The sequence below is a fragment of the Procambarus clarkii genome, chromosome 13, assembly GCF_040958095.1.
Source record: "Procambarus clarkii isolate CNS0578487 chromosome 13, FALCON_Pclarkii_2.0, whole genome shotgun sequence".
Lineage (NCBI taxonomy): Eukaryota > Metazoa > Arthropoda > Malacostraca > Decapoda > Cambaridae > Procambarus > Procambarus clarkii.
In genome coordinates, this window is record NC_091162.1 from 20,101,626 (window position 1) to 20,116,849 (window position 15,224).

At 40.2% G+C, this 15,224-nt stretch overlaps 1 protein-coding gene across 1 annotated transcript; it reads left to right on the forward strand.

Annotated features, from left to right (window-relative positions):
* The first annotated feature begins 91 nt into the window (after positions 1-91).
* LOC123757356 (putative nuclease HARBI1) lies at positions 92-5,393 on the forward strand. The gene is made up of 3 exons (XM_045740924.2): positions 92-132; positions 2,214-2,427; positions 4,423-5,393. The coding sequence occupies exons 2-3, from the start codon at positions 2,229-2,231 to the stop codon at positions 5,229-5,231; spliced, it is 1,008 nt and encodes a 335-aa protein (XP_045596880.1). The 5' UTR covers positions 92-132; positions 2,214-2,228; the 3' UTR covers positions 5,232-5,393.
* The last annotated feature ends 9,831 nt before the right edge of the window (positions 5,394-15,224 follow it).

Below are 15,224 nucleotides of genomic sequence, written 5' to 3' on the forward strand. Positions count from 1 at the left end.
ATAGAATATAATGGTATATGATTATATAAAATAGTCTTTACAATTCTCATGTCAAGTTTTTAAGAGGCTTTATGATGTTGGTCAGTGCCAGCGGCAGCCGGGCAGGACGAATTACAGCATATTTAGCGCGAGGTAATTATGTATTTTTTCCCTCTTGTCAGTACATTTAGGGCAGTTGACAGCCATTAATAGCATAAACTAAATCCACAAAGAATGTTATTTTATTCGATCATTCTTGGTATAGTGACTGTTTATCCCAAAGACCAGCAACACTGAGGAAAATAATACATTACTGTATATTGTATAAGAACTTAATCAATCTGAGATCAAGTGTAACCAACACTAGCTATTCCATCTATCACCGCCCTGTCGTCAAAGGAGATCTGCATATCTATGGGGCAAATAAAAATAGAATCACCACCCGACTGTGCAATGTATTTACACTGGTTGATTGAGGGTCAAGAGGCGGGACTGATGAGCCGAAGCTCAACTCCCGCAGGCACAACTAGGTGTGCACAGCCCACTCACAACCGAAAGGTCTTGGGTTCGATCCCCGCGGCAGGATAGTGACGTGTGGGTATGTTTCCTTACTCCCGATGCCGCTGTTCACCTATAGTAGTATAAATGGGTATTCCTGGGAGTTAAACAAGTGTTATATATTATATATACATAATGTATAATATTCGCATTTGTGTTGCTCACGTGGCCCCATAAAAATGAGGTGATTTGATGAAATAGCTATGGCCAAGATTACCATCAAAGTGCCGTCTGGGTGGTGGTTCAAATAGCCTCGGCTATCTCTGCCTTTTGTACTGTCACTGATGGTCGAGTGGTTTAATTAAGGCACCGTGTACACCAGTTGCAATGTGCTCCTGGCGGTCCGGATTCGAGTCACTTTCGGGGTGTGGAGTTTTCAGTTGCATATATGCTTGGGGACCATTCAAAAGCTTGTTCGCAATATATAATATATAAGACCTCGATAAGCCGTATACAGGCTTTATATCCTGTCCCCGACGATGGGAAGCCATATATTATATACTCTTGAGTGCTTATATAGGCTTGGCTCAAATTTTATCTGGTGGTACATGCACCTGCTGACGTAGGTGCATATATGACTGATCATATAGTTATATAGGACTAACCATATAGTTATGTTAATGTGGTTATAGCAGGGGCTGTGATCCATGTTTCATTCTTTCAGGTAGGCTTGGGATCTCCAACGACTGCTTTAAATCACTTCCAAATTTCGTTTTGGTTGGGGGGGAAACATCGCTCTCAGAATCCCCATAATTTCATTAACATTAGCAAAACTTGGTTAGTTGAGATCAGATTTGAAAGATTTTCCACTCAATGCCCGTTATGAAAGTTTAGGCCAGTATCAGTAATGTACTGTGAATAATCTGAGATACAATCAGTTGAAAAATATATTTTATTGCGAAACGATATATAGGTTGGTCGGTGTAGGTTAGGATAAGGGCTCTTTAGTACGAGTTTCTTGATGTTGCGAAACTTATTAGGACGGAGTGGGGGAGGACAAAAGGAGGTTCTTAATAAATTTTCTGGTAAGGGGGGGATGAGGAAGTCAAAGGCTAAGTAGGGGGAAGGTGAGTAATGGGTAGAAAGAGACTTGGGGTGCAGCCGAGTACCCGCTTCTGTATATATGTAAATGGAAATGTCTGTCTGTTCGAGAATGGAGGGTAGAAGGGAGATGTGAGAGAAGAGTGGGGTTGTGGAGAGAGGGAAAAAGAAGACTGGTGGAATGGGGGGTTCAATGGGCGGGGTGTGAGATATACCATACCAGGTGGAATGGGGGGTTGGAAGGGTGGAGTATGAGATATACCATACCGGATAACTGCCAGCTTCCCCCACCCTTTAGTACTAGATATATGAAGGTAAAATAATTTTTATTGAATTACAAATTTTTGGTTTTCTGAATTTTGTTTTTTAACTATTTTTTTCACATTTAGAAGTTTTTAAAATAAAGTCTAATAAGTATATTTAAATGAGTTCGCATAAGAAAACCTTGTTGTTGATCTCTATTATTCAAAAGCCTAGCCAAAATAGCCAAAATTTCACTACAATATTCATTGTATATAAGTGTATCATTGTATAAGTTTACACCACCTGATATGTTGATATATATTTTGAGGTTTGTAACTGCGATTGTTTAACCATAAACAAACCATAACCCAGTTTCCTTTCTTTTCACACAGAAAATAACAAGTATAATGGCAAGACTCATCATTGCCAACAATGAGGCGCCAAGCGAGGCTGATAGGATAAGGAGTCTTCGAGCTTTCCACATACGTCAGGGGGATAACCTATTTGCCATGCCGGAGGAACAGTTCTTAAACATGTTCAGAATGTCTAAGGCAGCAGTAGTCACCGTCTTGGAGGAACTGAGCTACACTTCACTTGCAAATATTGGTTAGTATTCCTGTAGTCGTGTTGTTGGTCGGGGGACAGATTTACAGCCCCCTACACACACACACACACACACACATATATATATATATATATATATATATATATATATATATATATATATATATATATATATATATATATATATATATATATATATATATATATATATATATATATATATATATATATATATATATTATTATATTTTGGTAGCAGTCTTTCTTGTGAACATATGTTGTTGAATATGGCCGAAAGGGTAAGGTTAATGATTCTAACACGATTCTTCTCAATATTTCTTACGTTTTTCTTCACTGTCGAAGGTAATTGAAAAATTAACTCTTCAAAGTTCATTTTCACATTTTATTTATGGTCTGACGCCTAGTGTTTCACAAAAGACTTCTTACATTTTCAAAGACAAATTTTATACACTCCGTTTCATGCTTATATTTGTTTTTGGGTGAGGTGATATGACACAAATGTTTTTGGGTGAGGTGACAGAACACAAATTAATGGGTAAAGATAATTTTACATAGTAATAACACGAATCAATGGGTACATTACGTATTTTCTCCTCTTGCTTCTGTGTTGGTTCGAGGTCTTGAAGTGGGTAGAATGTAATTATGTGTTAATTGGCTGTTGATTGCTGGTGTTGACTTTTTGATGTGTAGTGCCTCGCTGATGTCGAGTCTCTTGCTGTCGCTGTATCTATCAATAATTTCTGTGTTGCTTGTTAAGATTTCTCTGGTGATGGTCTGGTAGTGTGTGGAGATTATATGCTCCTTGATGGAGCATATAATCTCAGCATAAACAACAGGGCTCCATCAAGGAGCATATAATCTCCTCACACAACCAGACCATCACCAGAGAAATCTTAACAAGCAACACAGAAATTATCGATAGATACAGCGACAGCAGGAGGCTCGACATCAGCGAAGCACTACACATCAAAAATTCAACACCAGCAATCAACAGCCAATTAACACGTAAGTACATTCTACCCACTTCAAGACCCCGAACCAACACAGAAGAAAGAAGAAAAAATACACAATGTACCCATTTTTTTCCACACACACACACACACACACACACACACACACACACACACACACACACACACACACACACACACACACACACACACACACACACACACACACACCCCTAGAAAGCAGCCCGTGCTGTCTAACTCCCAGGTACCTATTTACTGCTGGGTAACAGGGGCATCAGGGTGGAAAAAACTCTACCCATTTTTGTTTCCGCCAGCGCCGGGAATAGAACACCGGACCACAAGACTACGTATGCAGCGTGTTGTCCACTCAGCCACCAGCGCCCCATGTGTGTGTGTGTGTGTATTCACCTAGTTGTGCTTGCTGGGGTTGAGCTTTGCTTTTTCGGCCCGTCTCTCACCTGTCAATCAATCAATTGTTACTAACTACTTTTTTCCACACACCTCCAGGAAGCAGGTGAAAGAAATCGAGGAATCGGATTTCGCCGGGAATCGAGCCCGGACCACAGGACTACGTATCCAGCGTGCTGTCCACTCAGCCATCAGCGCCATCATTGTTTGTGTGTGTGTGAGAGAGAGAGAGAGAGAGAGAGAGAGAGAGAGAGAGAGAATAATAAAAAAAAGACGTGATTCGGTTATGCTCTATTTCCTTGATAATGTGGTGAAATACGAAAACGTTCGGAATTTTCATTTCATTTCCCAAGTGGACACTTACGCATACATATATACGTATGTATGTATACTTTTTGAGGGGGGGGGGAGGTGTGACTCAAATACTAGCTTGGTGGTTGTCATACAGCCTATACAGCCTATTGTCATAAAAGCCTATTGTAATCCTGTTCTTTTAAATTTATCTTTTCCAAAAATGGCAAATCATGGTAAACTTTATTTATACTAATTTTCTAAATGCTTACATATGACCTTGATGTTAATAAAATGTATTTATTAGTAGTATTATTAATCGAGTACATTTTCAATTATGTTGGCAGACTTTCCGCTTCACCTGCAGCTACTGAGTACACTTGCGTACTACGCTACGGGCAAAGCTTACGACACTATGGTCATCTTAGGAGCCACTAGAAGGAGCGCTAAGCTGTGTATTATCAGGGTCTCCAAAGCCTTGAGCACCTCTCTCTGGGAGAGATACCTAAACTTCCCGGATAATCAACAGATAGTCAACTTCAAAAGGGACTTCAGAAGCGTAGCAGAGATAAGCGAATTGATCGGATGTATGAATAGCATGGAGGTAGCTGTGAAGCGTAATATCGGTACTGAAGTCGGCTTTACACGGTTGGATTATGGCCGCCAGTTCATGAAGGTGCTAATTGTGTGTGGCCCACATCTCCAGGTTACCCACATTATAGTTCAGAACTCATGTACGGACACCGATTGGGAAATATTCAGAGAGAGTACGCTTTGCAGTGCTCTGGAGTATGGGACGTACGACAGCAGTTTGTTGTTAGTGGACAGCTCCTACCCGTCTCAACCATACTTTCAGCGACCTCATGATAATCCGGTTACCTTGGCTCAAGACATGTTCAACTTATCTCATTATGTCACACACCAAATAACTAATGAAGTGTTCAGTTTACTAAAACGTAGGTTTCCTTGTCTGGAGAACACAATGGAGCCCATCTTTCCAAATAATCTCTGTATTCCAGTGGCATGCGCCATTTTACATAACGTGTGTCTGAGATGGGCATCGCCTATGCCAGCTAACAACTTTAACAGACCGCCTGCTGAAAACGATAATGATTTGCGTCAGCATTTTCACCAGCAATATTTCGTTGAAGAATGACGTATCATCCGAGTGGTCTGTCAAGTCGTTAAGTTGTTACAAGGTTAAGTGGAAGGCTTTCAAACATGTACTGTAACGATGTGATATATGTATTTGATGGATATCAGGGATATCATATATATATATATATATATATATATATATATATATATATATATATATATATATATATATATATATATATATATATATATATATATATATATATATATATATATATATATACATACATACATACATACATACATACACACACACACACACACACACACACACACACACACACACACACACACACACACACACACACACACACACACACACACACACATATATATATATATATATATATATATATATATATATATATATATATATATATAGATTTATATATATATTATTTATATTTATATACATGTATATAATGTAAAACATATTTATATTATAAATGATCCACAGTCCGTATGAATGTAACTCACAATATAGTTCATATGGGCTTTTAATGGCAGTGGAAATCCCAAATTTAGGGGTAGTGCAGGGATATAAATAAATAACAAAGTAATAGCTACATATGTGTTTTGCAGATTAGTAACTATGTGAAAGCTATTCCTACACTGTCTTATGTATGATTTTAGGTATTGTCTTATGTATGGTCTCGTGTATTAATCTGGCTAATACATGTTGAAACCTTTTATATATCAACCCGTTCTCGCACTTTCATATAGTCAATATTGACTTATTAAATACGTGCATATGTGACATACTAAACATACTAGTTTACCTTGAAAAGCTTCATAGAAAACACCGACCTTACCTAACCTTCTTAGTATGTTAAGATAAGCATCTTTTTGCTTCGTAATTACAATTATTACTTAACCTATTATAGGTATAGGTTATTATTATTACTTAACCCATACCTATTATAGGTATAGGTTAAGTAATAATTGTAATTACGAAGCAAAAAGATGCTTATCTTAACATACTAAGAAGGTTAGATAAGGTCGGTGTTTTCTATGAAGCTTTTCAAGGTAAACTAGTATGTTTAGTATGTCACATATGCACGTATTTAATAAGTCAATATTGACTGTAAAAAAGTGCGAGAACGGGTTGTATATATTTGTTAAAACGTGCATTTTTGTCTTTGTCAATGTTCCTATTATTTTTAAGGTTACCAGTAAATCTTTCAGCCCCGTCCTCTCATAACGTTAGTACCTCTAGAAAGTATTTGGTTAAACGTACAAAAATGGACTGTTGACCACAGTATGTATATTTTATATATAATTCAGTTAGCCCAAATGGCTTTCTAAAAAAAAATAGGTAAACTAAAAACCAAACCTTGTGTAACCTGTCCAAGCAATACGAGGTTTAATATGCGCTATCTTAGGTTTAATATAGTACACATATATACTATACCAGGCATAGGAATATTTAAGTTTAGTATATTTTTTCGTGCCCTTTATAAAATTAATTGTACAAAACGTGAACACTGTTGACTCCATTTTTTGTACATTCGACCAAATAGTTGGTATACTTTATCATTTTAGAAGGATGGGTTAAATATTTAGACGGAAAGATATTAGATTTGTTTAAATTGAAATATCCATGATTGGATTAGTGCATTACTGAATATAAAGGTGGCGTATATATATATATATATATATATATATATATATATATATATATATATATATATATATATATATATAATATATATATATATATAATATATATATATATATATATATATATATATATATATTATATATATAGATAGATAAAATAAATATATAGATAGATAGATATATATAATAACCTATTTTTATTTTTACACTATATTTATGGATTTTTTAAATGAAGGTTCCGGTGATAGAACATTAGTTTCTTATTGTTTTTATTTTTGTAATGGTCCTTATTTGTTTTATGTAATAACCTAATGAACTACTTATTTTAATTCATGTAAAATATTGAACTCAAACTGACATTTTATCGTATGTATTTTATAATATCTAATTCTAGCATTGTTATCTCTTCTTAAATACACCATTCTAATGTTTTTAAAATATTTTATTAGCAGACCGATTTGAGTTTTAACCTTGTCGTAATCCTATTATTTTGTACTTTTTAAATCTATGAGAATTATATATGTATGTTACTTCTTGCATGAACCACATTAACATATAGTATAATATTCTATGTATAGTATTGAGATATATATAAGATATTTGTTTCAGATAATATATTTGTTCACTTTTGATTATTTTTGTTTTAATCTTCCGCTGTTGACAAAAGCAGGTTGACGTCTCTTTTTAAAGTTCAACGCCGGATTTGGCAAACAACGTTACCATTAAATTAATGACTTGACCAGAATACATTTGCACCAGTCAGACATGTAGCGCAGTTTGGGCACGTTTATTTCACCTCATGTCTCTGTTCACCTAGCAGTAAATGGGTATAATGGGAATTAGACAACTTTTGTGGCTTGCATCCTGGGAAAGGTCAGGATTCCTAGGGCCAGATTCACGAAAGCACTTACGCAAGCACTTACTAACGTGTACATATTTCCTCAATCTTTGACGGCTTTGGTTATATTTATTAAATTGTTTACGAGCATGAAAACTTGCCAATCAACTGTTGTTATTGTTATAAACAGCCTCCTGGTGCTTCGGAGCTCATTAACTGTTTAATATTTGTAAACAAAGCCGCCAAAGATTGAGAAAAGATGTACAGGTTCGTAAGTGCTTGCGTAAGTGCTTTCGTGAATCTGGCCCCTGCCCTTGACAACGGAAAGTCTGTTATGATCAGGCCTTAGCCGCCGTGACATTAAGAGCCTAATACACTAGCGTCGCTACTAACCCCCCAAAAGGCCATTACACAACACTGAGATCGACCTATTTTATGCACATTACCAAAGCGGTAAACTCTTAAGAACATCGCCTGGGGCCACATGGTAGTTGATAGATTTTCCGGTTTGATCTTCGGCCAGGGAAACGGTCAACCCGTCCTCGACTCAAGTCCATTATGTTGTTGTTGTTGAGTTAGGGGCGACGACGATCGTGGGATCGGATGCGCCCCGGCGTACCCGTGAAGGGTGAATCGCAAAGCCAGGAAAGGCGAAATGCTAAGCCAAAACGCGAAACGAGTGACGCCAAGCACTAGAAACTAATATGCCACACGGCAAAGCTACGCACAAAGGGAGAGGCAGAAGCACATAACAGAACAGGGCAAACAAACAGCCAGAAGGGCACACAGCATGTCATAGAGCAAATACACAAGAAATCAGAGCACATACTTGCCCGGGAACTTGGCCCGCGGGAATCTTACATTGAACGCCTCCCAGAGCACCCATTGCCAAGGGTCTCGTCCATCCACCGGGGACGCCATAACATCCGGAACCGGGGCAACAAACACCTGCAAACTGGGGACCCAGATGGTAGAACTCATGAGGCGAGAAGTCGCCACTCGCCCCCACAGGAAGGGAACTTGCCCCCCACGAAAGCACTCCGGTCCGTCAGACAGCAGTAACTCGGCAATCTTCGACCAGTGACCCGGTGGCATCACAGACGCCGGCAACACGTCCCCCAGGGCCCCAACGCGCACCCGCACCACAGGGGTACCCGCGGCCCCGGGCACACCACCAGACGACAGCAGGGAACCCGGACGGCGCGCATCCTTCCGTAACGTCACCACCAGGCCACGCCCAGCACCAGAGTCCACACCATCCCTGGCAGCGGAAGCCACCACCCCCCACTGCGGAGAGTCCCCCAGCGGAGAAAGAACCGAAGGCACGTCCGAGACACAGGCACCAGCACCAGCAGGCACATGGACCTCCGCCACCACGAACCGCGGAGACATCGACGCATCCGTATCCACACTGTCAACATCCGAAGCCCTACAGTCACTGAAGTCACCAACGTCGGCCCAGGAAGAAGACGAACGCCGGGAACGTTTGGGCACCGGCCGGATATCGTCCGAGCCGGTAAGTGACCCAGAAACACGGGTACCACGAGCCGAAGGAACCGACGCCAGGACGGCAGCAGCCTCTACCACAGGGGGAACCGGGCCACACACAGCAGGAGGCTCCGCAGTCACCCCAGCACCAAGCACATCCGGGACCCGAGTCACGGACACAGGGCCAGGCGCAGCATCAGAAGACGAGGGAGAAGACAGCGACGTCACACAGGGAGCTCCAGGAAGGCCCATGGGAGCAGTTGGAACAGCAACAGGATCAGGCAGACCAACCGACGGTACCTCAAGAACCGGAGGAGGGACGACAAGAACCGGAGGAACGGCAGGCGCCGCCGGGGAAGCTGCAGCAGCAGACGGGACGCGCACCACCTCATCAACATCACCGGAGACAGCCTCCAGAGGGAGCGGCGGGAAATCCTCGTCGCGGAACAAGTTGACAGGAGCAGCAGGGGCCTCAGAGCATCCGGCAGCCTGATGCCCCAACAGGCCACACCGGAAACAGGTACGAGGCTGCCGGGCATAATACACCCGGACGTAGTACCCCATAAGCCGGACAGAAGAAGGTATATCCGACCGCAGGCGCATCCCCAACGTGCGAATGTTTGTACGCCTCCCAGCATACCGCCCCGAGGAGAGCGTGTTCACCCGCACGCTGACAACAGTACCAAAACCCCCGAAGTAACGCCGGAGGAGGTCATCAGGGAATTCCAGGGGCGCACCATGGATACTGACATAAGTCAGGGTACCACTGCGGTCCGAAATCGCCACAGAGCCGGCATCGTCTGGCAACGGCAACGTACGCCCCTCGTACCGACGGAGGAAGTCCCGGTACTCGTCCTCCCCCACGAACTTAATAACAACCCGATGGGCCGAAACTAGCTCCACACCGTAAACAGCTTCCACCGGAACACGAAGCATGTCACACATCACCATCTCGATGGTCGGATAACCAGCCTTACAAGTAAACTCCATGCCCACGGAGTTCACACGCTGAACAGGAGGAAGATGGCCCCCCATGTCAGAACTGCCACGTCAACGCAGCCAGGCAGGCAACAAAACTGGTAGGGCAATGACGCCCACACCACCTGGCGACCAAAACAGCAAACAACTCCAACAGCCACGGAGGGTCGAGAAACGTCCTCACTCCACGGCTGCCAACAGTCGACTCCCCTCAAGTCCATTACATCCAGCGGTCGACCCCACAGACGCATTCATAAATTTTAATATGCTGTTCATTTAAAACGGGAATTTTCTCAAGTATAAATTAATATTATAATATATTAACATATTGTGTATATATAGGCATAGGATAGGTTAGGTTAGGTGTTTAGGTTCTGTTGGCGATTATTTGTATTTGTAGTACGTGAGTGAAGCATTTATAGCGTTGTGATTCGAAAAAAAAATTCGTCAGTGAAGCACTTGTTCCGGATATGTTCGAACGTCAGCAGTTGTGAGTCGTGTGCAAACCGCTTTTCATTCATAAACAGGGGGTTTGGCGGGTGCATGGAATCACTTTTGGATCTTCGTTTGGAGGACTGGCTGTAACCCGTCCTCGACTCAAGTCCATTCCATCCAGCGGTCGACCCCACAGACGCATTCATAAATTTTAACATGCTGTTCATTCCAAAAAGGAATTTTTTCAAATATAAATGAATATTATAATATATTAGCATATTGTGCATATATAGGCATAGGTTAGGTGTTTAGGTTCTGTTGGCGATTATTTGTATTTGTAGTACGTGGGTGAAGCATTTACAGCGTTGTGGTTCGAACAAAATTCATCAGTGAAGCACTTGTTCCGGAAGTGCTCGAACGAAATCAGTTGCGAGTCGTGTGTAAACCGTTTTTCATTCATAAACAGCTGGGGGTTTGGCGGGTGAATGGAATGAACTTTGGCCTTTAAAGGACGGGTTGCTCAATGACAAAGGATAGATTAATTTTAGACCTTTTCGTACCACAGAATTCTCTTATCTCTCCTTCACCAGAACTTTACTTTCATCGATTTTTCTCCTACGCACTTCTATTATTTTTTTCAAGAAAACTAAGTCCCTGCGGTAACACGCTCACCTCAAGACTGATTTCAGCCGGGTTCGAGCCCTGTACAGAGAGGGGTACATTAAACACTGATCCTTAATTGTTCGCCCCACTTCAGCCAGCAGTAATTGCCTGAGGCCCAGGGGCCAGATTCACGAAAGCACTTACGCAAGCACTTACGAACTTGTACATCTTTTCTCAATCTTTGGCGGCTTTGTTTACAATTATTAAAAAAATAATGAGCTCCGAAGCACCAGGAGGCTGTTTATAACAATAACAACAGTTGAATGGGAAGTTTTCATGCTTGTAAACTGTTTTATAAATGTAACCAAAGCCGTCAAAGATTGAGGAAAGATGTACACGTTCCTAAGTGCTTGCTTAAGTGCTTTCGTGAATCTGGCCCCTGGCCATACCTGACTAGTCATGTTCCAGAGAACAGCGGCGTGAAGTATTCTCTTTAAGATTCGCAGTCTTCTTTAGTCTTCTTACCTTAACCTTCTTCATGTCGACGTGAACACACTCGGGGCACATCATAAAATCCCGGTTAAACTATATTTATCAACAACGGTACTGAATCTTACGGGCTCACCATAGCCCGTGCTACATGGACACTTCGTTCTGAGTAGCTAAATCTGAAACAACAACAACAACAGGTACTGAATCAAGAATAATAGCTGTTCTAAAAGGTCATTAGAAAACGTAAATCCACAGTAACCTTTTAATTCATTCACACGATACATTTCATTTACTAGAAAGATAAAGGCTAGAAATATGCATTTTTTTCCTATACACTTTATTTACGATTTACAGAGGGGCTGAGAGTCTGACGTGCAGCTGCTGCTGTCATCCGCAGCATTAACAGCAGAGGCGTCTGCAGACACGTGTCTTCACAGCGGTAGCAAAGGATTTTCCCCTGCTCCCACAGCGAGGGTGAATCCTTGTTCATCCTTAACACCTGGTGTGTACGTTTATCCTTAACACCTGGTGTGTACGTTTATCCTTAACACCTGGTGTGTACGTTTATCCTTAACACCTGGTGTGTACGTTTATCCTTAACACCTGGTGTGTACGTTTATCCTTAACACCTGGTGTGTACGTTTATCCTTAACACCTGGTGTGTACGTTTATCCTTAACACCTGGTGTGTACGTTTATCCTTAACACCTGGTGTGTACGTTTATCCTTAACACCTGGTGTGTACGTTTATCTTTAACACCTGGTGTGTACGTTTATCCTTAACACCTGGTGTGTACGTTTATCCTTAACACCTGGTGTGTACGTTTATCTTTAACACCTGGTGTGTACGTTTATCCTTAACACCTGGTGTGTACGTTTATCCTTAACACCTGGTGTGTACGTTTATCCTTAACACCTGGTGTGTACGTTTATCCTTAACACCTGGTGTGTACGTTTATCCTTAACACCTGGTGTGTACGTTTATCCTTAACACCTGGTGTGTACGTTTATCCTTAACACCTGGTGTGTACGTTTATCCTTAACACCTGGTGTGTACGTTTATCCTTAACACCTGGTGTGTACGTTTATCCTTAACACCTGGTGTGTACGTTTATCCTTAACACCTGGTGTGTACGTTTATCCTTAACACCTGGTGTGTACGTTTATCCTTAACACCTGGTGTGTACGTTTATCCTTAACACCTGGTGTGTACGTTTATCCTTAACACTTGGTGTGTACGTTTATCCTTAACACCTGGTGTGTACGTTTATCCTTAACACCTGGTGTGTACGTTTATCTTTAACACCTGGTGTGTACGTTTATCTTTAACACCTGGTGTGTACGTTTATCCTTAACACCTGGTGTGTACGTTTATCCTTAACACCTGGTGTGTACGTTTATCCTTAACACCTGGTGTGTACGTTTATCCTTAACAACTGGTGTGTACGTTTATCCTTAACACCTGGTGTGTACGTTTATCCTTAACACCTGGTGTGTACGTTTATCCTTAACACCTGGTGTGTACGTTTATCTTTAACACCTGGTGTGTACGTTTATCCTTAACACCTGGTGTGGACGTTTATCTTTAACACCTGGTGTGTACGTTTATCCTTAACACCTGGTGTGTACGTTTATCCTTAACACCTGGTGTGGACGTTTATCCTTAACACCTGGTGTGTACGTTTATCCTTAACACTTGACGTTTATCCTTAAAATGCATTTCAGATAGTTCCAGAACACGTGATGATCTAGGACCTTCAACTGACGATGAGTAAAAGTCGATTTGCAACATGTAATGAGTAAGCTCACCTGCATTCATGACGAGTTCGTTCACAAGCTCTCGAAAGGGATGAATAAAATTCCCCCCATTTGCATGTAATGAAAAAGCATATATCCTTAACATGTAATGAGCCAGTTCACCTCAACCTTTGATGAATAAGGTTAGCATTAAAATAATGAATAAATTCACCTTCAATGCTTGGTGAGTAAGTTCATCAAATGATGAGTAGGTTTACTCTCAACACATGGTGAGTAAGTTAACCCTTGACAATTGTGTAAGGTTGACTTAAAGTATATTTGCCGGCAACACATTATATGAAGTATATATGTGACGACACCATATATGAGGAGAAAGAGAATGTTCTTCTTCAAGAAATAAACACCTGAGTCATCTCCATAGATTATATAAATAAACACATGAGTTCTGGACCTCGAGCCGGATACAAGACGTTCAATTTCAGGTGTTGAGGGAGGAAAAACTATTTATATTATTTCACATTCTCCTTAAGAGCAGTTAATAAGGAGAAAAGCTACAACTGTGATGAAGTTTAAATCCAAACTGGAGAAGGGTCAAGTACATCGGAAAGAGAGAGAGAGAGAGAGAGAGAGAGAGAGAGAGAGAGAGAGAGAGAGAGAGAGAGAGAGAGAGAGAGAGAGAGAGAGAGAGAGAGAGAGAGAGAGAGAGAGGGAGAGAGACAGAGAGAGGGGGAGAAACCATGCTTAAGAAATGCAGGTATTAATTAGTATAGAAACTAATTTTCTTGCATCAATATATAAAGATCTGTTTTATGATACAAATATATAGACACTGTAACATAAATAAGATTAGGCAAATGTAAGAACAATGCCTTATCTTTGACTGGGCAAAAATCAATGCTATATCTTTGAATGGACAAAAATAATGCCTTATCTTTGACTTTACAAAAACAATGCCTTATCTTTGACTTTACAAAAATAATGCCTTATCTTTGACTTTACAAAAATAATGCCTTATCTTTGACCAGACAAAAACATTATATTTCGACTGGACAAAAACTGAAAACATTATTAAAAACGTTGACTGAAAACATTATAAATCAAATATTCTTTATTAAACGTTTAGTGATCGTTTTAAACGTTTTAATTAATATTAAAAATATATAAATTAAACATATTTTGCATTCACCAAGAACACCATTTATACTTCTTTTGTTTAATAATAATAATAATAACAATAATAATAATAAGCTTTATTTTGAACAACAAATTATCAGTTCTCAATAAACGTCAACTGTATTATTAAAAAAAAATAGCATGAACTAAAATATACAGTAATATTAAATTTATTTCGTATTGATATAGTTTGTTTATATATATATATATATATATATATGTCGTACCTAGTAGCCAGAACGCACTTCTCAGCCTACTATGCAAGGCCCGATTTGCCTAATAAGCCAAGTTTTCATGAATTAATGTTTTTTTGACTACCTAACCTACCTAACCAAACCTAACCTAACTTTTTCGGCTACCTAACCGAACCTAACCTATAAAGATAGGTTAGGTTAGGTTAGGTTGGGTCGGTTAGGTTCGATCATATATCTACGTTAATTTTAACTCCAATAAAAACAAATTGACCTCATACATAATGAAATGGGTAGCTTTATCATTTCATAAGAAAAAAATTAGAGAAAATATATAAATTCAGGAAAACTTGGCTTATTAGGCAAATCGGGCCATGCATAGTAAGCTGAGAAGTGCATTCTGGCTACTAGGTACG

Bases quoted from the DNA above. Each gene is read 5' to 3' on its own strand.
- LOC123757356 (XM_045740924.2), top strand. From the start codon at position 2,229: ATGGCAAGACTCATCATTGCCAACAATGAGGCGCCAAGCGAGGCTGAT. The intron at 2,428-4,422 runs GTTAGTATTCCT...TTATGTTGGCAG, and splicing joins CACTTCACTTGCAAATATTG to ACTTTCCGCTTCACCTGCAG.